This window comes from Denticeps clupeoides, chromosome 12 (genome assembly GCF_900700375.1).
Source record: "Denticeps clupeoides chromosome 12, fDenClu1.1, whole genome shotgun sequence".
NCBI classification, from domain to species: Eukaryota; Metazoa; Chordata; class Actinopteri; order Clupeiformes; family Denticipitidae; genus Denticeps; species Denticeps clupeoides.
The window spans coordinates 3741116-3765534 of NC_041718.1; the positions used below are offsets into that span (position 1 = coordinate 3741116).

Sequence of the window (24419 nt, forward strand, 5' to 3'; positions counted from 1 at the left end):
TGCGTGCGCGCGCGCGCACAGCTGAGAGCGGGGCGGGAACGGAACGACCCCCACAGGCCGGTTATAGACCTCCCCCATACCCGGCGCCCCGAGAGTAACAACAGACGAGCCTTCGAGGGCAACGAGTAAGGACCGAAAAAAAAACAGCACATAAAATATATTATTGTATTAAAAAAAAAAAAGGTGCAACACAAAATATCAGCAGTTCAGGAGGAATTTATTTACAGCCAGAGTGGCACAGCAGTGCTCCCCTGTACGGTAAGACTCTTATCTTTACCATAGTAAAGTACATTTCATACATATAATAGGACTTCGTGCCATGGACTGTAGTCGTGAGTAATTAAGTTCATCATTTTAGATGAAAAGGAAATCAATTGCACGTGAAACTACACGTTTCCTTCATTTTTTAAAAACCAATTGTGAATTGTTGTCGTCATCATTGTTTCTTTTATTATTACACGGTCCATGCGTGCGTGTTTCGTCTTTTAACGGGACTTCTGTAGCGGAACTGGTCCCAGTTTGCTTTATCCTCATGTCCACTTTGTTTGCTGGAGCCGCAACGTTTCCGTGAACGCGCTTTGTTTACCGACAGAGACTTTTTTTGTGTGACTAGACAGTGATTTTATTCGTAGTTTTCAGGTTTAAACCCTTGACCTGTTTATTTGGCCTACGCACCGGGGATCAGAATTATCACAGTTTTAATAATAAGTTGTGAAAATGTGTTGTTTTAAGGACCACCATCCAATTAAACGTAAAATGCGTTTTGAATAGATAGGACACGATCGTGGTAGTGGACGTGATCCACGTCACGGATCAACTAGTGTCTCAGTAATTACCTGCCTATAGCCCAGGTCCCGCTGCTCCTGTTTTAGGGCTTCATTGTTGAATCGGGACCACGTGGAAATTTCCCACCGTCTCGCGTGCGTTCATTAAATTGCGTCACGTCCCGACGCTCCATCGTATGCCGGCTTTTTTTTGTCTCCACTATTATGGACACGTTTATACCAGTCATACGAATAACGTCGTTCGTCCCGGTGCATATGGGCAAAAATTTTCTAATCGTTGTTTTATTGTCAGGGGCATTAAAGGCACAAGAGGTGCGAAGTCAGCTATTAAAGTGACCCTCTTTTATTATGGTAAATGGAGACGTGTGTGAAACTCTGACCTGCCTGTGGCCCGTGAAATCAACAGAAAAAAAGAGACAGGGCTACAGGAATCCCACCTAGACTCCGTGACGTCAAATGCAGGATTTTGTGCAACATTCGGGAACTGTTTGGCAAATTGTTGCAACACAATATGAACCTGAACTTCACACTGTCTTGTCATGGGCTGACGGACCCAGTCTCTTTGCAACGCACCTCCTCGCATCTCAGCTGGCACAGAAAGACAGTGAAGTGCTTGTCATTGTGAAACACTGCAGCACAGCACATGGTGACACAAAGAAATGTGTCCTCTGTATTTAACCATCACCCTTGGTGAGCAGTGGGCAGCCATGACAGGCGCCCGGGGAGCAGTGTGTGGGGACGGTGCTTTGCTCAGTGGCACCATGGGGCAGTGGTGGCCTAGCGGTTAAGGACCCGAAGTCAGAAGGTCGCTCCCGATCCGCCAAGGTGCCACTGAGCAAAGCACCGTCCCCACACACTGCTCCCCGGGCGCCTGTCACGGCTGCCCACTGCTCACTCAGGGTGATGGGTTAAATGCAGAGGACAAATTTCACTGTGTGCACCATGTGCTGTGCTGCTGTGTGTCAATCACTTCACTTTCACCATGGCGGCACGGGAGTCGAACCGGCAACCTTAACCTCTTGGGCACCACTGCCCCTAAGACAGATGCCATTCACACATGCTTAGCTGGGTCGAACCTGACACTCAAAACTGAGAGGGCAATTCTTCCAGACGCTGAGTATTTCAGAATTAAAACCCTTCTGCTTCATACTGGTCCCGGCATTTGAGTTCCTGCTTCGGCGATTGGATTAGAGCCACCGTGGGCCATGAGTGGTTTAAATAAGTAGTGTGAGTAATTCATGTTTGTGGTAGATGATTTGAGATGAACAAGCTTCACCATGCCCCTCTGAAGCAGGAACTCAAATGCCGGGACCAGTATGAAGCAGAAGGGTTTTAATTCTGAATTACTCAGCGTCTGGAAGAATTGCCCTCAAATCATCTATAAGGACAGTAGGACAATCAGGCCAAAATACATCTGATCATTTGGAATCTACAGGTTTTGGGATGTAACAAACATCCCAAACAGTTGAAATACAGTTACTCCTTTCTTCTTTAAAATACTTTTAGAATGCATTTGATGCAATATGTTGGTGCTGGTATGTGACTGGCCAATAGTGTATTAGATGGGACGTCCTGTATTATTCACTACTGTCACATTTAATGAGTAATTTAGCACAACCCTGATCGTGCACAGTTGTTGTTTTGGCATTTTCTATCAGATCCTTTATTTAGTAATAAAGGCTAAATATAAACTTGCCCGTGTATTAATGTAATGGCCGCTGTCATTTAACACTCATATGCCATGAGGTTAGTGGAAGGCTGTGGCGCTCCATGCAGTGGCTGGAAAGCTCTTTTCTCTGCAGTTTAGGAATCTATCTGCGTGGAAGGCGGTGTTTTCTGTCTCTGTAAAATTAACTGCACCTCGGAGGGGTAGAGTAATTGCTAAGTGTCCTGCTGGATCAAGCCTGGGCTCAGAAGGGCCTTCAGCCCGACTTTACCTTAAACGACCCCTGTCACTGTCATTTCATAGGTGTAGAAGAAAAATGTTCGTTTTTTTTTTTTTTTTTTGTCTGGCCTGAGCTGCTTGACCCTACGGGTGTGACAGCATTACAGGGTTTGTGTGAGAAGTGGGTAGAGCCTCAAACTCTGTTTTGCTTGAAAGTAAGGTCAGTGTGGAGATTGCAGCCTGACTGCTTACACAAGGAGGTGCTGACATTTCAGTAGGTGCGGCAGCATCAACAGAATTCACAATTTAACCCGCAAAAATAAACATGAAACACGATTGTTACACCTATTAACTCATTTGTCAGAACTCAAATGCCTCAGCAAACAGTAGGATCTGTGCACAACCCCAGTATATAGAGCTAGAAAAAATACTTTTTTGGACCTCTTCTAGAGTCCAGAGTTTGGTTCTGTTATAATGAAAACACAAAATTGCTTGAGCTTTGTCTTCAGCCTTCGGACTAGTTACAGTGTTACCTAGGCATTGTTATTAAAGTACTGTTCCAGCAAATAAATATATACACAAAGAGGCAGCAATATGTCAAAAAGTCAACTGTTTTAATACAAATATTGTTTAATTAGCCTTGGTCTGACTGCGTTAGGCCTGTGTTGACCAGCTGCCGTCATTGTCACCTCCCAAGCTGGATGTCCTCCACAGCTATGACCTGTCCATGGTGTCTGAGACTCACTTAATGGCTCCTGATTTACAGCCGAGTGCCGTGCAGTGTAGTTGTAGTAACTGGTTTGGTGCCCCTTTGAGTGTCGGTCATAAGGAGTGAATGTGCGAGAAATTTGTGTAGATGTTTGTAACATGTCTGTTTATTGTGAAGAAATTGTTAGTTTTAGTGAAGTGATCGTCACTGTGAAACTCTGCAGCACAGCACACAGTGACACAACGAAATGTGTCCTCTGCTTTTAACCATCACCCTTGGTGAGCAGTGGGCGGCCACGACGGCCACCCGGGGAGCAGCGTGTGGGGACGGTGCTTTACTCAGTGGCACCTCAGGATTTGAACCGGCAAGGGTTTAGGGTTATAATAATAGACATCAAGCACCCTCTGTGGAAGGAAAGCCAACTTTGCTGTGAATGGAGTTTAAGCAACAAAACCCGCTGATTGCTATAATTTACTCTGTGCTCTGACAGTGGTCATGCCTTTGTGTGTCTATTTTAAATCCAATTTCCAGACCGTCCACATTGTTTAAATGATTACATCTGATCTGTGTGGCTAGACACAAACCAAAAATTAATGAATACATCGAAATCAAATCATAATCACATGACACTGATACACAGGTACAGTGCATATGAGTGAAATTCTTGTGTGCAAAACTTCTCACGCTGCAGGGATAACATATATGTAAATAAATAAATTGTATGTGCATTTGTTGAAACAATAAACCTATATACAGAAATATATACTATTTTACACTATTTTAATTTAACTAAATTAACGTTTGGTGGTTATGAGTCAGTATGGTGCTAGCTTGTGTTCAACAGTCAACAGGTTAAAAAGAGAAAAATGGGCAGACATAAAAAAAAAAACTCCCATTGTCTTAAGACATTTCTATAAACATTCAGTGGGTTGTGGAGCCCTCAGGATCTCAGGGATCGATTTCCACAGGCGTGGGACACATCACAGAAAACCCTGTCTCCCATAGTCCTCAGGTTGGTCCTGGGTATCTGGAGGAGGTCTTCTTTAGAGGTGTGAACTTTCACTCGTCTTATGATTCGATCATCATGATCATCAATGCCTTGATTACCGATTCATCCCATCAATTTTGAAATCGTCTTAAATCGTCCTTAGATTTTCTCCAATGAGCAGAAAAACAGTCTGCAAATCAAAGCATCCACATTTATGTGGATGTGATTGTCATTGTGGGATGCATTGCAGGAGGCATTTATGGGATGCATCACGATGCATTGTAATCGAATCATGGGACCAGTGTAGGTTCACACCTCTAGTGAAGAGTGACAGCTCGTGTGGCTCACAGTGCACAACGGGTTGATGGGCTCAGTGTAGTTCACTCGCTGACGTACGGCCCAGGGACCCCCTGCGGACCCCCTACACACGAAGGCGACACACACTCACGGCTCAGACCGCTCCAGTGTTTGGGGAGTATAAGGGGGAACACCTCGGAATTTGTGTTGGAGAACAGCTCTGTCCTTCACCGCTGCAGTATGGTATTTGATGAGTCCTGATCACCTCCAGCTGGCGCTGACCTGCCCGCTGATCTCATCAGGACTCGTTCATCTGCTGCATCTGCACCTGCTGTGAGCATCACAGTCTTGTGAGAGTTGCTTTTACAATGGACATGTGCATGACACCTGTTCTGAATGCAGAATTAATTGTGCTCTGAATACTATTATGTATTAATTTCATTGTATATTTGATATGGGTAAACAAAGGTGTGATAGTTGTTGGTATGAAGTCCATTCATACAGTGCACCCAATCTTGTACTAAAATATCTGTTCTGAAGAATGTGAAGGTAAACACTAAACAGCATTATGCAGAATTTGGTGTTCTCATAAGAAAGAAGAGAAAAACTTTCTGGATTATTTTGCTTTAGTAGCTGTTATTTGATCCTTTAAGTTAAATACCAACCAGGCCCTTTTTTCATCTTTTCCAGACTCTCAAATCAGTTATTGCATCTTGCATTCTCTGTATGAACCTGACACTAACAATAAAACAAACCATAATACCTCATATTGTGTTTATTGCAAAGTAGTCAACATCATCCCAATTAGAATAATTTCATCCCATATTTCTGTCTTACATGCTTCCCTTTTTGTTGCATTGGAAACTTAATGAGAGTAGGATACACATTTAAAGGTGAAATGAAATGCATTATCAAATGCATTATAACCCTGAAATGGCCACACACCATTCTTAAAGCCTTAAAGCGACCCAAAGATTATTCACTTCACTTTATACCTAAAACATCCAGAGGTCAATGCCTGGACATGATCTGACAAAGACCAACCTCTAGTATGTGCACATAATGGCCATGACAAAGTAATTTGTCAGTATTCATTGTTCCATGGAAGCATAGGACGCCATGAGCAAACACACGTCAGGATGTACCGGTTTTCAAAGTTTTGGGGAATTTAGTTGAAATTCTCTCTGTCTCTGCTACAGACTCAGAACCGGTGGTGCACAGAATATTGGCCTTTCTTCCTTAGAGCATGGAGCCTGCTCAGTCAGAGATGAGCATCCTTCCCAACGGGAAAGGTCATGATCTTGCAGAAGATATGTGTGTACCTATGAAGACCTTGTTTCAGGAGGAACAGTAAGCACTGACTACTTTCTTCTACTATTGTCTATTCAAGTTGTCATGTTGAATCCTGGCTATGGACTTACAGGCCGTGTAGCAGGTAAGGAACTGAGAATAATTGTATTAATGGTAACACACAAATGAAGATCTGTGTGTCACATTTACAACGTGCCATCCTCAGCGGCCACCATTATTATATTGTCTTGCACATTTGTTTGTGGATGCTATCAATTCTGGATAAGAGCGTCTGATAAATGCCATAAATGTAGATGTCTTAACACAGACAAACCTTTAGTAGATCAGGCCCTCGGTGTGCACTTTAGCAGGGTTACCATTGAACACGTGGTAAGAAGCACCAGATCGATGGCCCAGTGTATAAGCGCATTTGATAAATTTACTCAGTGGTTCTGACCACGCTATGTCAAGCCAGCTTGCATGGAAAATCAAGTCCCTGACTGTGTATGACATCTCCTGCATGTTTCCATAAATACAGATGGACACATGCCAAGCACACTGACCTGTAACTTACCGCATCACAAGGGTGATCTGTCCAAACTAGCACTGGTCTGTTTTTGTGTACTGCATATGACTGTGATATTGCATGCAAAGTAACGAAAGGTTCATACACGGTGGAATGCTGTTTTGACTTTGCGTGTGTTTGTTAAGTGTGTTTGTTTCAGTGCATGTTCTCTCTTTCTTTCTGGGCGATGGCCTGTCTTCTCTGCTTTTGTGTTCAGAAATGGTACTCACAAGAGCAGGTATGTGAACGGCATGAACAGCGTGGACGTATTAGGCTGGTAGTGTGGGGTTGCTGTTTAATCCATTTTAATTTGCTCTGCAGATTTGATGATCCTGAAGGCCCAATGGCAGAAAGTGATGAGTTCCTTCCCACCGGAGAGGGGAAGAAGCCCATACGTTTCACCGATGTAAGTAGTGTGTGTGTGTGTGTGTGTGTGTGTGTGTGTGTGTGTGTATCCTGTGTTGACTTTTTAGGTTTAACTTTACAAATTTCCTTTTTCTCAATTCAGTTTGAGGGGAAGACCTCTTTTGGCATGTCTGTGTTCAATCTGGGCAATGCCATCATGGGCAGTGGAATCCTGGGGCTGGCATATGCCATGGCAAACACTGGAATCATGTTCTTTTTGTGAGTGATATTTATTTACAATCTTACACTGTGACTATTTTGTGAAACCTGATGTGCTTTTTATTATAAATGACCCCCCCCCCCCCCCCCCCAAGTTATTATTACTTATATAACACTGATTGCTACTCTTCACCTTTTGAATTTTGAATCTTGCCAAATAAATGTAGACTGTAGCCAGAGGATTCTGACACAAGGTTCCCTCATGTTCTCTTGCTCTATTAATACCAGAGTTGCTATAGGAGTGATGGACAGTTTACCCAAGCAACCTAATGAGGTTAGAGAGAATCAAGTTTCTTAAAGTGAAGTGATTGTCACACGTGACAGCAGCACAGCACACAGTGCACACAGTGAAATTTGACCTCTGCATTTATCCCATCACCCTGAGTGAGCAGTGAGCAGCCATGACCGACGCCTGGGGAGCAGTGTGTGAGGGTGGTGCTTTGCTCAGTGGCACCTCAGGGGCACCTTGGTGGATCGGGATTCGAACCGGCAACCTTCTGATTATGGGGCTGCTTCCTTAACCACTAGGCCACCACTGCCACCTTAGAGGACTTAGATGACCCAAGCCAGGGATGTCAAAAAAAAAGAAAAGATGTACAACATCTTCCACTGAACTACACTAAAGGTGGCTACTTAAACCTGCCAATAAATGCTGTATAGCTGGATGATATACTGGAATATACACACTGTGGTATAGAAGAAATATCAACTACTAACATGTTTCCTCTCTTAATGAAATTCTCTGAACACATGAACATGTGTCTCATTTGACTGCATTAGAGGTTTAATTTAAACCTTGAAAGGTGAGCAACTGACAACATATAAAGTAAACTGGTTGGATCAATTAGGATTTCCTAACCTAATGTACCATCAGATGAAGTGAGATAGGATTCTTAAATTATTTTTAGAATTTTCTTGGATGATACCAAAGCTCTTATCAGGTACTATTCAGAAGAAATGATTAAACAGCAAAGTCACATTAGATTTTATTTTCACTTGTTTACATTTCATGGACAATGTCAATATTTGTTGTATATCAGTGTTCAGAATGATAAAGACAGTGATCCTACTGTATTTATGTTACCTCTGTTACCTCTGATTTTCAAGCTGTGCCCTATAAAATGTCATGCCAAAAAGGGCAGACACCTAGTGCCAGTCCAGGCCCACCCATCTCACCAATCACTATGCTCCATCAATCAAAAACCCACCCTCCTGGCCAAATGCAGACTCCTGCTTATTTAAGCCCAGCCTTCTGTCTCGCTTTGTTTAGCTGGGTGTTATGTGGGGATATTTTCATGCAGTTTTTGCAGGTTGAGAGAGGGAACAGGGCCTCATATCGCAGACAAGGCCAGTAAAAATAGTAGCTGCCGCAGCCATGCCTCCTCGCTGATACATGAGGAGATTCCTCCTCTACTGGTGCACCAGTGAGTGAGCAATTTATGTAAAGGACCATGATATACAATTGTGGTCAGAGGTTTAATGAGCATGAAATTCAAGGCATTCATTCATTCATTTTGTTCCATTCATCAATTCCACCCTGTGCACCAACGTCTTGTTTTTCACTTCTGACCGCACTTGTAGGATTTATCTGACCATTCGTTCCTTAAACTAAGTATAATGTTGCCTCTTTACAACCGGAGAATTGTGCTCAGACTAAATCTGACTAGAACCAACCAGTCTAGTATTCCTTCTCATTTTATGAGAGGGCAGTGAGTTTGTGGGCTTTGACCCAGTCTTGTTTAACTTGGAGCTCAATTATTTGTCTCGTGGGCAATTCGGCGTAAACCAGTGTTGGGAATTTTGTAAAACAGACTCACTTTTTTCATGCCTCACATGTTCGTCTGCTACCTCTGGCTGATAGCAGCCTAGTTGAATTGCATTTCCAATATTTCCAGATGTCTGTCACAGTCAAAATGAAATCAGAATAACCAGCCCATACCCCTGGGTTAGGTTATAACTCCCATTAAAGCTGACGTAATTTTATTATACACAGGAAGTGAGAGAAAGAGCGGGGTGATATATTACAGGGTTTAACTTTGTTAATGTGTTGGCCTCCTATTGACATCACAGCTACTGTCCCTGATTATTAAAGGTAAAGAAAATTTAAATTATATATATATATATATATATATATATATGTGTGTGTGTGTGTGTGTGTGTGTGTGTGTGTGTGTGTTAAATCAACCTTTATATCTTTAGGAATTTTGATGGATGTTTGAATCCAAAGTAATACCCCTTGTGCTAAGATGTGTTTGTGCTGCTCTTTAAAAATGGGAGGAGCCTATGCAAACCATGTTTTAGTGGGGCAGTGGTGGCCTAGCGGGTAAGGAAGCGGACCCGTAACCAGAAGGTTGCTGGTTCAAATCCCGAACTGCCAAGGTGCCACTGAGCAAGGTACCGTCCCCACACACTACCCCCCTCCCCCTTTCAAGGGTGTTGATTAAATACAGAGGACACATTTTGTTGCGTGCAATGTGTGCTGTGCTTCAGTGTTTCACAATCACTTTCACTTCAGGCACCTGGTTCTAGCACAACATCATCCAAAAATGCACAGTTTATGACAAGTAATTTTCCCACCAAATACCAAATACAAAACTAGCAATCTGGCAACACCAAGTGCAAGATCCAGTCTCTGACCTCCTCTGTTTTAGTGCCAATTTGTGCTCATATCAAAACTTGTTCACAGAGCCTCACATCACAAACATGATCTCAGTTTAATTTTTTTTTTAGATTAGATTCAACTTTATTGTCATTACACATGTACAAGTACAGGGCACCGAAATGCAGCGAACGGGCAACAAAATGCAGGGCAACGAAATGCATAATCAGAATTCTGATTGGTGAACTAGCGAATCTGACATTTCTGAACACATTCGGCAATATACCCACTAGTGTGCCTAGATTTTTAGCTATTCCTGGTGCAAGACCTAGTCTAATAATGAACCTTTCATCTTTAGTAACAGTAACAGTCAAAATATTTCCATGGTTTGCTCATTTGTGGGTTTTGTGTCTGTTCTAAATCAGAACCCGTCAACATACTGGTGTAACAGGCTGAATTTCAAGTTCGGTTTCTCACAGGGTTCCTATATGATGTCATGACTGCCAGCAAAGACCCTGAGAACTGATACCAGTAATACCTTTAACCCGCAGATGTTGTCTGTGGAGAAGATTATGAATAGAGGCCTTCATCAGAAGGTTTTGCCATTCTAGAACACAAACAGAACATGCAGATGCATAATACCAAAGCTCACCTCTAGTGCCCCAGCCACCGCGAAGGTCACACACTCATGTGAGTGCCCAGGGGAATTTGGAAGTCCAGAGTTTGTTTTCACTAACAAACATCAGCATCCCTCAGGCAGAAGTCTTCAGCTGGCAAGCATGGGCCAAACTCTGGTGCCAGACTCCACCAGAAGTGTTGAACACCCTGGCTGGATCATCTAGGGGAATGAACGTTAACGTTCGCTGAGTTTTTTTTGGCACTTGGGTGCTAGGAACAAAGGACTTTGGGAAATCGCTGATTCTTTATTTTGGAACAGAGCTCAGGATTGAAGGTTATGATGAACTGGGACATTACTACTGGGCACTCTACTCATTTTCACCAATGTGATAGCCCATTGGGCCTCTGTGATGTCTAGCATCACATGCTCATAATATCAGATGCCAAAAAATGCAGTACAATGTTGTTATAGTTCAGTCCTTTCATCTGTATTGATGACTGTCTGTTTTATATGTATGTGTGTGTTTTTTCCCAGGTTCCTCCTGACAGCAGTGGCAGTTTTGTCATGTTACTCAATCCACCTGCTCCTCAAAGCCTCTGGGGTTGTAGGTAAGCTTTAGTCTAAAGTACTCAACAAGCAGCGGTGCTGGAATTAGATTCTGACTTTTCATTGGCTTAGCACGGTGCTCATACCGGGCTTTAATGATATTAAAAGATTAAACCCCAACACTTTCAGGCTGATGATCTTAAATCTGGTAAAATATTCTGATGATGTCACATTTAATTAAATGCCAATTTCTAATCAAATTTCCTGGTGGAATTTGACAAGTCTGTAATATATATAGTGCATGGGTCATGTCATATCAAGTATGCTATGTGACATACGAAGGAACAACTGCACTACAGATTTTTGGAATTGAGATGGCCTTTATGTCTACAGGGATTAGGGCCTATGAGCAGCTGGGCTACAGGGCCTTTGGAATGACAGGCAAGCTGGCGGCCGGAATTGCAATCACACTGCAAAACATCGGAGGTGAGGAACCCTTGTCTTGAGCAAAGTGGTATAACATGTGATGGTATAATATGAATATAGTATTACATTTTTTTTTTCATATGTATTATGTGCTGGTTTTATCCGTCACCAATTTACGCTGGGTTCACTTTCGTATGTCCACAGCCATGTCCAGCTACATGTTTATTGTCAAATCAGAGTTCCCACTGGTCATCCAGGCCTTTCTAAGGGCAGATCCCTCATCCACGTAAGTATTCCTGCTGGTCCAGAGCAACATTAGGATGAGATGATAAAACCAGAACAACCAACAGTTTACATCAGCCGGGAAAACAGTGTCCTTGAACAATACAGTGTTGAACGTGACCTGGCACAGAAGGTTGGCATAAGGGTCTGGCACAGGAGCAGGTGTGTGAAGCAGACACGTGAGGAGGTGGGAGTGTGGAGAACACTGATTGGAAGAGAAGAGCGGGTGTGTGGAGGGTGCGGATTGTCAACATGGACTGTACCACCGCTCACAATTATTCAAATGCTCTAACGTTATTGCCAGGCTGTTTGAAACAATGCTGTTGTTACTGTGATGGTTAAGTGTGTATGTGTGTGTGTCTGTGGATCCTGCTGGCATGGTGAAGTGGAATCCTGGTTCTGGTTGCCTTCTGTCTCTCTCTCCCTCCCTCCGGTGTCCCGTGTCTAAAAACAAATCGTGAGCTGAACAGCGAGTTCTGCCATGTGGCTCCACTATCACCTCCTAACAGCAGCAGCCCTTATCCCAGATGACTGCCAGTGTCCGTGTGTAGCTCTGTGTGGAAATTTACAACATGGACACCGAGCCCAAGTCACAGCAGGTTAAGGCGGCATCGGGTGACCTGGGAGTTTTGAAGGGGGTAGAGGTGTTGGATATTAGCTTTCAGAGCGCCCGCTCTGGGTTTAACCTCAGAGATGGGAGATGGCTGTGTTTATCTACAAACCAAAAATAGCGCGTCCACGTGTGAGAGAAAGGGAGTTTAGTAACTTTCCGTTCTTCCATAGACTTTAATGAGATGAAGCCAGATGAGGTTGTGGCCCACTTTGTTGATTTTTCCACATAAACTGCTAGTTCTTCTGTTTAGGACCTGATTATGTGTATTTCTCTCACATGAATGTAGATTTGCCTTCTTTCATTCATCTTTCCTTATATTATAATAGCAACATGTCAATACACAAAAAGGTAATGAATTAATATTGTTGAGATTCAGTGGCCAGTGTCAAACTTGTAATAGTTCATACTTAAAACTAAGTTCATGCTTCCTAAATTCAACATTTTTAATAAATGTTCTGCATGGCCAATACATTCTCATTCAGATTTTTTGAGGGTGCAGATTTGATTGGTTCGTGTATAACTTGATTCCGTTCATCATTTGAAAAAATGATGGGTTCAGACTCCCAGACTCCAAATGATGTTCTTCATTTGCATAAGTCATAGTTAGCACTACTTCTGGTGTACTTTTTGAATTGACACACAAATGTTACATTTGTTACACACACAACCTCGCCTAAGACTGATGCCAGGTCGCTGTGCCCAGAGTTAAAATGGCGTGGGTTTGCAGCTAGCATGTCTTCTTTGTGTTGTGGCTACTGCGAACTGGTTGACCTGGCTTACCTGCGCTACATAAGCACAGATGTGCTGTCTGTTTATGGCCTGCTGCTACTACACAGCTCAATAGGCACTTAGGGCAGCCAAAATGGTCTCCTGTTTCCCATTCCCTTTCAACTTTCAGGGCAGACGTGAAGCCTATAAATCATCATAAAGTAATATATGATGAAATATAAGTAGTTTTGAGTACAGTTTCAGTCTTGTGTATGTATTGTTAAAAAATTGTGTTTTCTGGAATGGTAGTTCTGTGTGACTTTCCACATATTGATTAGACAGAGAAGGGGTGGTGCCTAACCTGCTGCTGGCGTCTGGGGGGAGGAATGAAGCTGGGAATAGACATGCACACTGCCTTTGGCACCGTGGTTAAGGTGCTGGGGGCCAAAGGGGTGAACAGCTACAAATCATCGAGAGCATGGCTAAATATGAATGACTATTGCACTCACACACACACACAGCAAGCACAGCATACGGTGACAAAACAAAATGTGTCCCATGTATTCAGCAACACCCTTGGTGAGCAGTGGGCAGCCGTGACAGGAGCCCGGGGAGCAGTGTGTGGGGACAGTGCTTTGCTCAGTGGCACCCTCTGATTAGCCCTAGTGGTTGTCCTTGTTTCTTATGATCGGGGTGGACACACCAGGTTTCTGGGGAAATACTGCCCTCTGTTTTTGGAATATAAATGTGCCTGGTTCCTAAATCCTACCATTGGACCTTTAAATGTCTTACATTCTCCCCCTAATAAATCAGGCTAAATAGAACTATATTAGACACTGAATGAAAAGCGTCACTGATGTCAGGAGAATCTCTCTGTCTTCCTGTAGGGAATGGTATCTGAATGGTAATTATCTGGTGGTGCTGGTCTCTATGGGTATAATCCTGCCTCTCGCTCTGATGAAGCAACTTGGTATGTATCCACACTCTTGTCCTCATCTCATTGAAATAAATAGGTCTATATAATAGAATTCCATTCTGATTTTGCTTGCATCTTTCAGGATATCTTGGCTACACCAGCGGCTTCTCTCTCAGCTGCATGGTCTTCTTCCTTAGTGCGGTACGTCCTCACTGTCACCTCACATCATGACCGTAAAGATGTTACTTAACTTTACCAGCTAATCTGTTAAGCCTTTAAAAATGCTTCGCGTGTTTCTCCCACACTTTGGCAAGTCTGGTGGGATACAGGCGTGTAGGATGTCTTGGCACAACTTGATGTGTAGTGACATAATGGATTTTAAGATTGGCTCTGACATCAAGGCATTCTTGATAATCCTGTGTGAAACGGATTTGTGCATTATACATGGCAGCCACCTGCGTCTGCAGAGGTGGTCATTTTTTATTGCCTTTACATTTTTTATTCATCTTTATTTCATCAGCTTTTTGCTGTGGTCAGCAGGATCTGTCTTCATGCCCTCATATCTTAAAATTTGAAATCCACAGGTCATCTTCAAGAAGTTCCAGATCCCCTGCCCATTTGAGGAGTTTGCTGTGAATGCCACAGCAACGCATCTTCATTCTAATTTCTCATTGGTCGATCACAGTCATGCCTACCACAATGGACATGTGGAGGATGATGCTCACTGCAGTCCTGGCTTCATTACTATAAACTCACAGGTAAAATATTTACTTGACTCTGTAATAATAAGAATCTTATTAGGGCTGAATAATTTATTGAATTTTAACCAAACTCGGGATTATAATAAAAAAACGATTTTATAAATCGCAACAACCGCAATTATTTTTGCAGACTTCAGACTCTGCTCTATAGGATAGATGCACAGCACGCATGCTGGGCTGCCTGGGCCGTTGGGGAGGCAGGAGCGGTGGTGACAGCGCTGAACGTGCGCGCGGGGGCAGCCAAATAAGCAGAGCGTGGGCAGACTGCGCCACTCTGGTGTACGCTGGGAAAGTGGGGGCATGCAGCAGAGTAAACAAGGTTCGGGCGGTAAAACAAACTTCTGTCCTCTTCGCGGCAGAAGGCGGAAACATGACAGTTTGTAATGGGTCCCCCCCGAAGATCCCCTGTGCAGGAAAGCTGAGCGGTGATGGTGGCAGGGTAGACGACACCATGGTGGATGCTGTTCGGAGGCGGACTGCAGTTATTAAATTATATTCTAAAAACCCTCAATGAATACAGTTTTAAAATATAAATAATAAAACGTCAGTCAACCGCTCTAAAATCGGCAACCACCTCTCATCTCTTCTGCTTCCACGGGCTTGTTAGACAAACCACTTGTCTAACAAGCTATAAATCAATCATCATACCATTCACATAATACTCTCGTCATTAAAACAGTTCATATACATTTTTAAAATATTTCACTTACAGCATTTCACTTGAAAGTGAAAGTGAAGTGATTGCAGCACAGCACATGGGGACACAACGAAATGTTCTCTGCTTTTAACCCGACCGGGGAGCAGTGTGTGGGGACAGTGCTCAGTGGCACCTCAGTGGCACCTTGGCGGTTCGGGATATTTGTGCATAACTATAGAGAACGTTGTCAAAATAACAGAGCAGAGTCCAGCAGTATTTTACTGACTGCTCTGTAAAAGTCTGTGCTACCCATGTATTACAGAAAGGTGGTGGGTCCTGTGCTCTACTGATTTTTGTTGGAATAATAAATTCACAATTGGTTGTGTCTCCAGACTGCCTACACCATCCCCATCCTGGCTTTTGCCTTTGTCTGCCACCCTGAAGTCCTGCCCATCTACACAGAGCTGCGCGAGTGAGTGTCTCTTAAGCAATAGCCCAGTGGCTCATGCTGGTGTTTTTGTGAAGAGGAGATTTCTTAATATTCGATTAATGAGCCCTGGTGATGTAAACCTGAACCAATCTCTGACCTCAGTGCAACCCAGAGGAGGATGCAGCACGTCTCCAACCTCTCCATTCTCATCATGTATGTCATGTACTTCATGGCAGCTCTCTTCGGCTACCTGACCTTCTACGGTGAGAATTCTGCATGACCGTTAATCTCCTCTTTTTTCATTTGAACACTTATAGATGGCCTTTTACTGCAACTACAGCAGATGATTAGTAGGTTTTAATACTGACATCATGTTAAATGCATTGCTTCAATTGAATGTGAAAAAATTACAAAAAGTACGGCACCTCAATTATTTTTTCACAGCAGAAGGAGTTTTTCATGAGTCTGCAGATGACTGGAGGATCTGTGGATTTTACACAGTTTTTATGATTCAAGTAAATGGCCTATAACTGGTTTACAATTCCTCATATAACCTTTTCAGGCAAAGTGGAGCCAGAGCTTCTGCATACGTACAGCCGCATTGACCCATACGATATACTGATCCTGTGTGTCCGAGTAGCTGTCCTTACTGCTGTCACTCTGACTGTGCCAATCGTGCTGTTCCCGGTGAGTTCTCTATACCCATGTTGCAGTCATGCAGTTTGATAAAAGGTAACTGGTGAAGTTGTTCTTGAGTGGTAGGTTGTGCAACTTAGGGGACTATTTTCAAGTGCAACGCTACAGTCTAAGCGTGGGGCTTATTCACTAGAGAAAGGTCAAAGGCATAAATCCGCGCGTAATTATTTATATCCGTGTAATTATTTCTGTCACCAAGAACATAATCTTTAATCATTTTATATTAAAAGAGTTTAAAGTGGGAGGAGCTTGAGGACTGACAGCTCTCACAGAAGCCTCATTCTGTGCTATTTAAACCCATCCTTATTGCGCATTGGTTTGGAGTGTACTGTGTGATATCATCGAATTCTCAGAAGTGCTCATTAATTAGACCACCACTCCTGTCACGTGATTTGAGTGTTAAACAGTGAAAGAATGTGGAACAGGATCTGGTGTGAATCATAAACATGCGGACATGTGATGTGGTGAGGTGAACATTTTTGACTGCATGCTCTAGACATGTTGCCAAATACAGGTTTGGAAAATGAGTTATGAGCTTAGTGCTGAATTTTTGACAGGATGTTAATGTGCATGTTACAAGACTTGCATAGTTGCTTTCCATAGTACTGACAGTCTAACTTTTAGGGTTTAGTTGCAGCAAATAAATGTATAATATAGCTCATGCAGGCAGACACTCCTGTGTCAGGCCAGCATTATTATGCATTGTGTCTATGATAGTAGAGATTATGTTCTTAAATTATTTTATCACATCTGGTTGTCTAGTTGCATAGAAATGCCTCTATAAAGAAACCTTAACAGTTTAATTATTCTCTTGTATTAACAAATATTTAACTAAACATTTTTACTTTAGCCAAAATATGTAGTTTGGGGCTGGTGGGGTCAGCATACTGAAATAATGGAGCAATATAGCCAGATGATGCTGAAAGTTTTTAGAATTTTGATATCCTTTATTGCTCTGTTATTGATCTGGTCTCTTCAATTAAATGACCTTCTTTTTAAACTACATTACTTAAGGGTGTCTGTCTTTGTTATTTGTATTTTCCAGGTTCGCAGGGCCATCCAACAGATGCTCTTCCCCAATAAGACATTCAGCTGGTTCCGTCACATTGGCATTGCTGTCACCCTCCTCACCCTCATCGACATGCTTGTCATTTTTGCTCCCAACATCCTCGGCATATTTGGTGTTATTGGTAAGTGAGATTGCCTTGGAAAAGAGAGTCAACTTCAATTCTTCCTATTAATGCTGCAGGCTGTCTTACTGTAACGATATATTGAAAACCATAATATATACGTTAAAATACTGCAAATAGTAGTATCAATTATTATTGCTGTAATCATGGCATATGATTGAACAGCAGAAGGAGGGAGCAATAAAGTAATGAACACTGACTGTCATCATATTATCTATGAAAGAAAGATTAGGGAATAGTGAAAGATGGAGGTTCATGTCAAAATTTGAGTCCATACCCAAAACCTGCAGGCATTTGAGGACAGAATAATTTAAAACAAATCGCGATAAAGAAAGCCACCAAGTGCCAGGGAAAAAGTGGAAACTGATGACCAAGCAAAGATTTAAGAGCAACTGGCCCTTTCTGGCAAGCATGATGTCTACCCATGGGTGTTTGCACACAGATTAATGCGACTGCAGTGGCTGCACTATACTGACCACACTGGCTATAACAACAACAATATTTATTTCTTATATAGCCCATAATCACATACGGTATGTCTCAATGGGCTTTGACAGGCCCTAGAGTTGACACCCCCCACATTTCACCCTCCTACACAGAAGGAAAAAACTCCAGAAAAAAAAATCTATGAGAGAGAAAAAGAAAGGAAGAAACTTTGGGAAATGGTGAAACAGAGAGAGACACTTTTATCATTATTGGCAAGTGAGCCTACAATTGGTGTCAGTGCAGGGTTGGTGATGATTTGTCCAGGGAAAAAAATCTCCAACAAGTGTAGTGGTGGAAAAGTCTTAAGTGTAGTCTACATCATCTGTCCATGTCTGGAGTACTGGACGGCACAGAGTAGGTTATAGCAAACAATAAAAAGTGTAGTTTTATAAAACCAACCAAACTTTGATTCAAATAAATAATTTAATAATTAATCGTTTAATAATTAATAAATGTAATAGCTTTAGTACTCTATATTATTTATCGTGTTAAATATGATACCCTGTTCCTGTTATTGTGATATTGTCATACAGTGAGTTTTTGGTATTGTTACCAAAGATAAGTTCTCTAGTTCTCTAATTAGCACTGACTTGATTAAAACAGATTTCAGATAGGCCCGGTTAAAGATTAAAGTTTCTGGAAATGTTTTTGTCCTCTAATGATCTCATATGTTTTCCTGTCTTGTGGTTCATTGACATCAGTGTTTGTGTTTATGATGAATTTTCCTTCTTTGGCCTTGAAAAAACATGTTCTGAACATGTTGACGCAGATAAAGGGATGAGTCAATATTTTTGCTGGTCTGCACTACCCTGAAAAGGGGCTAATGGGTCAGGTATAAAAAATCACAGTTCTAGAATTTAAACTCCTCGAACTGCTGTGTATAACAGTGTCACAGACAAGGCTACAAGTCACGAGTCCCCTCATACATGGGTGGTAGAAGTATGTAACTCACCTATAAACCAAAATCAATGGTTCAAACCCCACTTACTACTATTGTGTCCCTGAGCAAGACACTTGCAGGGGGACTGTCCCTGTCACTACTGATTGTATGTTGCTCTGGATAAGGGCGTCTGATAAATGCGGTAAATGTAATAGAAATTGGAGGTGTCATTGTGTTAAATAACAGGGTTAATGTTAACAGCATTATACTGTTACTAAAGACCCAAAATACTGGATAAGAACAATTATTTTCCATGCCCACTCAAGAATGAGTTTGACCACAGAACTGTCACAACTGGATGCCACAGCAGGAACAGAGAGTGGAGCTGAACTCTGAATAGTTCCCCAGTAATTCAAACAATGGCCACAGGTCATTTTTACTGTAGGTCCTTCTCATTTAAATTTCCAGTCTTTGTGCCTCTGTAAAATATAACATATTATGTATAATCTGTAATGAACTACTGATTACCTCTGAATCAAGATTCTAATTGTCAATTAAAAATTCTACTAGCTGAAATTGGTCAAATGTAAAGATGAATCAGTAATGCTTTACTTTACTTTATTTAGCAGACGCTTTTATCCAAAGCGACTTACAAGAGGAAGACACCAGCAATTCTTGTTCAATTTCTATAGAATATTGAGTTTGCAAACTAAGAGCCCTGATAAGGCTCAACTTGTCAGCGAAGAGCATGCTCAGAGATTGTTAAATGCTAGACGAAGAAAAAATTATAATGTATATATACATTTTTGTATTGTTTTGTGCAATGTGTACGCATGTGCGTGTGTAAGTGTTAGATTTGTCTGTAATACTTTTTGAACAAGAGGGTTTTCACCTGCTTCTTAAAAGTGGTGATAGTCTCGGCTAGTCGTGTGGAGGAGGGCAGGTTGTTCCACCAGCCAGGGACAACAACGGAGAACAGAGATGATTGGAATCGGAGACCCCGTGAAGAAGGAATTTTTAGTCTCCTTTCATTTGCTGATCTGAGAGAGCGTGCAGGAGTGTAGCTAGGTAGTATTGTATTGATGTAGGAGGGTGCAGTTCCATTTACAGCCCTGTAGGCAGCAACAAGGATTTGAACTCAATGCGAGCAGCTACCGGGAGCCAGTGGAGGGAGGTAAGAAGAGGTGTAACATGGGTGTATTTTGGCTGATTGAAAATGAGACGGGCTGCCATATTTTGGATCATCTGGAGTGGTTTTATGGTGACTGCAGAGGCTCCAGCCAGGAGAGAGTTACAATAGTCGAGTTTGGAGATGACCATTGCCTGGACGAGGAGCTGCGTAGCCTGTTGCGAGAGAAAAGGCCTAATCTTGCGAATGTTGTAGAGAGTGAACCTGCAGGATCTGGAGATCGCAGCAACGTGATGGTTCAAACTCAGTTTGTCATCTATCCAAACTCCAAGGCTTTTTGCAGATGCCGTGGGTGTTAACAGTAGTGAGCCAATTTGAATTGAGAGGATTTGCTGAGGGGAATTGTTGCCCGGAAAGATCAGAATCTCGGTTTTGGATAGGTTGAGTTGGAGGTGTCGCTCAGACATATCCATGCCGATATGTCTGAGAGACAGGCCGAAATTTTTGTTGCTATAGTAGCATCTTCTGGTGGGAATGACAAATAGAGCTGAGTGTCATCAGCATAAGAGTGATAGGAGAAGCCATGTGATTGGATGATGTGACCAAGTGAGCGAGTGTATATTGAGAATAGAAGGGGGCCAAGGACAGAGCCTTGTGGAACCTCTGTGGTTACCCTAGAGAGGACAGATGTCTCACCTCCCCAGTAATGCTGAACAACTATGCACTATTAAATAATACAATAATCATAATTTAAGTTTAAAGTCAACAGCAAAAAGTAAGTCCACTTTCATTGTTTTGTGAGGTTTGGTTAACATGATGGTCTTATGTTGAACAACTTGTGTCAGACCATGGAATGGCTGTCATAGAAATAGAGTGGTATTTGTTTAGAAGAGGACATTTATTTCCAGAGCTGTACATGGGTGAAAATTGGGAGGAAAAACAGTGATCAAAAAATAAAAACATTTCTTTACTGGGACTGGATAACTCATGTTGTACACTTAATGGTTCATGAGTAAAAAATTGCTATAAATGCTACAAAACATGTAAACCTATCAGAATGCCTGTGTGACAAGGTCCTTTATCTTAGACAAGCTTTCCTCATTAAAATACCAAATGATGTTCCATTCCTTCAGAAGAGTGACGGTTTGATACACATTATGTGTTGATTATATGCTTGTCTTTGCTCCTGCAGGTGCTACATCTGCTCCATGCCTGATCTTTATCTTCCCTGCTGTCTTCTATATTCGCATTGTACCCAAGGATGAAGAACCTATGTCTTCGACCCCCAAAATCCTGGTGGGTAACAGTCAAACACCTTATTGACTCATATGATGTCATATGATATCATTGTATGGAAGAGGCTGTAGCCTATTACTATAGTCCATGGTTAGTTTCATGTTGGTTTATGTCTTTTATGTTTGCAGGCGGCCTGTTTCGCTGGGCTGGGATTCATATTCATGATCATGAGCTTGAGCTTTATTATCATTGACTGGACAACCGGAAGCAGCAACTCACTAGGTGGCCACTAGGCCTGGGGACTGCTCTTGATTGTTTGTGTATGTGTGTGTGTGTGTGTGTGTGTGTGTGTAAATGCACATGAGTGTGTTAGACCTGGTGGAACAGTCAGTAGGGTAGAGCATGAAGAATAATCCTCAATAAATCATTAATCATGTAGAAGATGCAGTGTCCTCAGAGCTGATCCGGTGGAAATCATTTGTGCAGTCTTATGTTGCTGAAGCAGTTGGAAAGTGGACATATTCATATTCAGTGGCATCTTTTTCCATCCTCACTGGTCTGCACTGCTTTGGTTTGTTTCCCACCAGATCCTCCTTTGAGCCTTGATCCCACAAACTTGGGTTTGAATGCGTAATTTAAAAGTAATAGTGCTGACACCCTGGTAGACTTTTATATACAGAGGAGGGAGCACACAGATATGAATGAAATGCTGTGATAAGGTATTTTTACGTTTATGTGCACAAAGGCTTTAGTGTGAGCATTATTTTATTACTGTAAGGCATTGCTGTAATAAGGTGTAGTGAGATGTTAGCTGAGCTGCGTATGAATGGACAGGAAGGGCTCGGTCGGGGGTTGTAAATGTCGCTTCTTCTTGGACAGCGCTGTAGTTGCTACTACCTAATCCAATACTATAACCTTACAGTGTCTCAACCTGCACCCACTTAGGCCAGGATGGAATGCCTTAATGGCTGGTTCACACGTGTTGGGGAGAACCTAAACATTTAAAACGGAGTATGTATTTATTTAAATATGTATTAAAATGTTTTTAAATTCAAGTTATATGCAGAGAGTGGTATTTAAAATATGTTCTGGTTTGAACCTTTTTTTCACTGACTGCCAATATTATGATTATTATATACGTTAGGAAAGAATGTGCCTGTGAAATATTCCATAAAGGTTACAAAGCTGCCTTTTATTTTCTATGTGGATTTTTTTGTCAGTGTTTTGTTATCCCATTGTGCATCCTGATGTTTTGCCAGATTATTTGCATAAAACATTAACCATGCATTTAATGGCACCAAGAGCTACAGAGAAAGTATTTCAAGATGATGAATTATTACTGATGTAATTTGCAGTGGTAATGTAATATGTAATGAAATGGTCATCAAAACCTTAAGCACCAGTGCATTGTTACCCTGTATAATTATTTATCAGCGAACATTTTATGCAGGACAGATTAACCTATTATACAGAACAAATCGGTTTATATTAGTGACAACATTTGAGGTCTTTTATAAACAGTAGGAATTGTACACCAGTCTGTGTTAGACGGCAACAGAAACCAAGAATGAAACATAGGTTGTCTTAATTATACAGTCATTATAAATTTCTTTATAATTATACACACTAACGTTCAAAAGTTTAGGGTAATTTAGAAATGACTGTTAATGAAGAGAAAATCAGCGGACATTTTGAGTAGAACATTATCATGACTTTTAAGGTCTGTTACTTTAAACACTTCATTGAAAACTCGTTTCAATGATCTTAATGTAGCTGGAAACAGCTGCACTGATTAAAGAAGCAATAAAACTGGCCAAATTCACACTAGCACAGAATCTAGTGCATCTGCTGAAGCGTTGCATTATTTCAAACTTTGGCAATGACTATTTATTATTCTTTTGTTGTTTTTTGTCAAACCAAACAAGGAAATAAGTAAATGACTCTACATTTTTAATGAGAGTGTATGTAAAAAAATATGATAGAAGTAAAAACAAATCTACATATGTTGGCTTGTTATTATGTTTGGTTATTTATAACCGCAGTGTGGTTCATGATGGGAGTTTTCTATTGGTCCTCACTATGGAATTCTGCTGCAGCCTTTAAGTGCCAAATTTTGGAAAAATCTGAATTTCCTTATGCTTTTCGGCAAATAATTATATTGTTTTGTGATTATGGGGATTATGTACATAAATGTTTAGTGTTACCCTCTTGTACGTGTCATGCTATGTAGATTATATCAGGGTCAGAGTACTTAGACAATAAAAAATTTACATATTGTTTTTAAACCTGTGGCATTGTGATTTTGTGACAGTCCATTGCAGTTATTTTATTCATTTACATCTTAATACATTGTATATGCTAAATAATAATTTGGAATTTTAATAAGCTGGCTCAATTAATAATGACCCAAAAAAATTATGTAAATGCCGTTGACAAACCTGGACAACGATAGCCTGGTGGGGTCGCTTCCTCACCCGCTAGGCCACCACTTCCCCAGGGGCCTCATGTCTAGGATGCACACAGTCCAACAACAAGGGTGGTAGTAGTGGGTACCATGCATAACTATTAATCATAATTCCATTGTGTCCCTGTATCTACTGATTGAATTGTGTTTGTAAGACACAATACTAATAAAACCGACATTTTAATGTTGTTTTTTTCATCTACCGTTTAGCTGTCTCATATTTTTACTATGGGAGACCGTAATCACCAAAACTAGTGAAGCAAACATTAGATCAATGTCCAGAGACTGAATGAGGTTTGCGTGGGTCGCACGGGGGCGCCACAGACACATTGTCCACGTAGCTTCAATTAGACTATTAGACTGGTAATAATTACAGACTTTCAGGGAAAGAAATCATCTCACCTCAGTCTACATTTCTATGGGACTATTCTTGATCTGGTATGTGTTTGTGGGCAACTGATTTTTAGGTAAAACTAAAACAGGCTAAATAAAAAATTTGCTTAAAGAAATGTACATTTTTAAGGGGATCTGAATTCTTTCTGCACCCACGGTACAATTACATTTACAGCATTAATCAGACGCCCTTATCCAGAGCGACTTACAAATCGTAGTTACAGGGACTGTCCCCCTCGGAGACACTTGCTCAGGGACACAATGG

General features: G+C 41.6%; 1 protein-coding gene across 4 annotated transcripts; it reads left to right on the forward strand.

Moving 5' to 3' along the window:
- The first annotated feature begins 100 nt into the window (after positions 1 to 100).
- On the forward strand, positions 101 to 23582 carry slc38a3b (solute carrier family 38 member 3b). 4 transcript variants are annotated; one of them, XM_028999013.1, is made up of 18 exons: positions 101 to 125; positions 5864 to 6014; positions 6088 to 6099; positions 6737 to 6757; positions 6841 to 6925; positions 7028 to 7143; positions 10896 to 10969; positions 11301 to 11393; positions 11538 to 11619; positions 13824 to 13906; positions 13995 to 14053; positions 14437 to 14610; positions 15643 to 15722; positions 15843 to 15943; positions 16243 to 16367; positions 17422 to 17566; positions 21254 to 21357; positions 21486 to 23582. In XM_028999013.1, exons 2-18 carry the CDS (start codon positions 5911 to 5913, stop codon positions 21588 to 21590), a joined length of 1563 nt encoding a protein of 520 aa, XP_028854846.1. In that variant the 5' UTR covers positions 101 to 125; positions 5864 to 5910; the 3' UTR covers positions 21591 to 23582. The 4 variants fall into 4 exon arrangements, with proteins under 4 accessions (XP_028854846.1, XP_028854845.1, XP_028854847.1 ...); XM_028999012.1 differs by having other exon boundaries at positions 120 to 258; XM_028999014.1 differs by lacking the exon at positions 6088 to 6099 and having other exon boundaries at positions 120 to 258.
- Positions 23583 to 24419: the final 837 nt, after the last annotated feature.

Coding starts and splice junctions, on each gene's coding strand:
- slc38a3b (XM_028999013.1), top strand. CDS start 5,911: ATGGAGCCTGCTCAGTCAGAGATGAGCATCCTTCCCAACGGGAAAGGT. Junction 6,926..7,027: donor AGCCCATACGTTTCACCGAT/GTAAGTAGTGTG, acceptor TTCTCAATTCAG/TTTGAGGGGAAGACCTCTTT. Junction 11,394..11,537: donor CACACTGCAAAACATCGGAG/GTGAGGAACCCT, acceptor GTATGTCCACAG/CCATGTCCAGCTACATGTTT.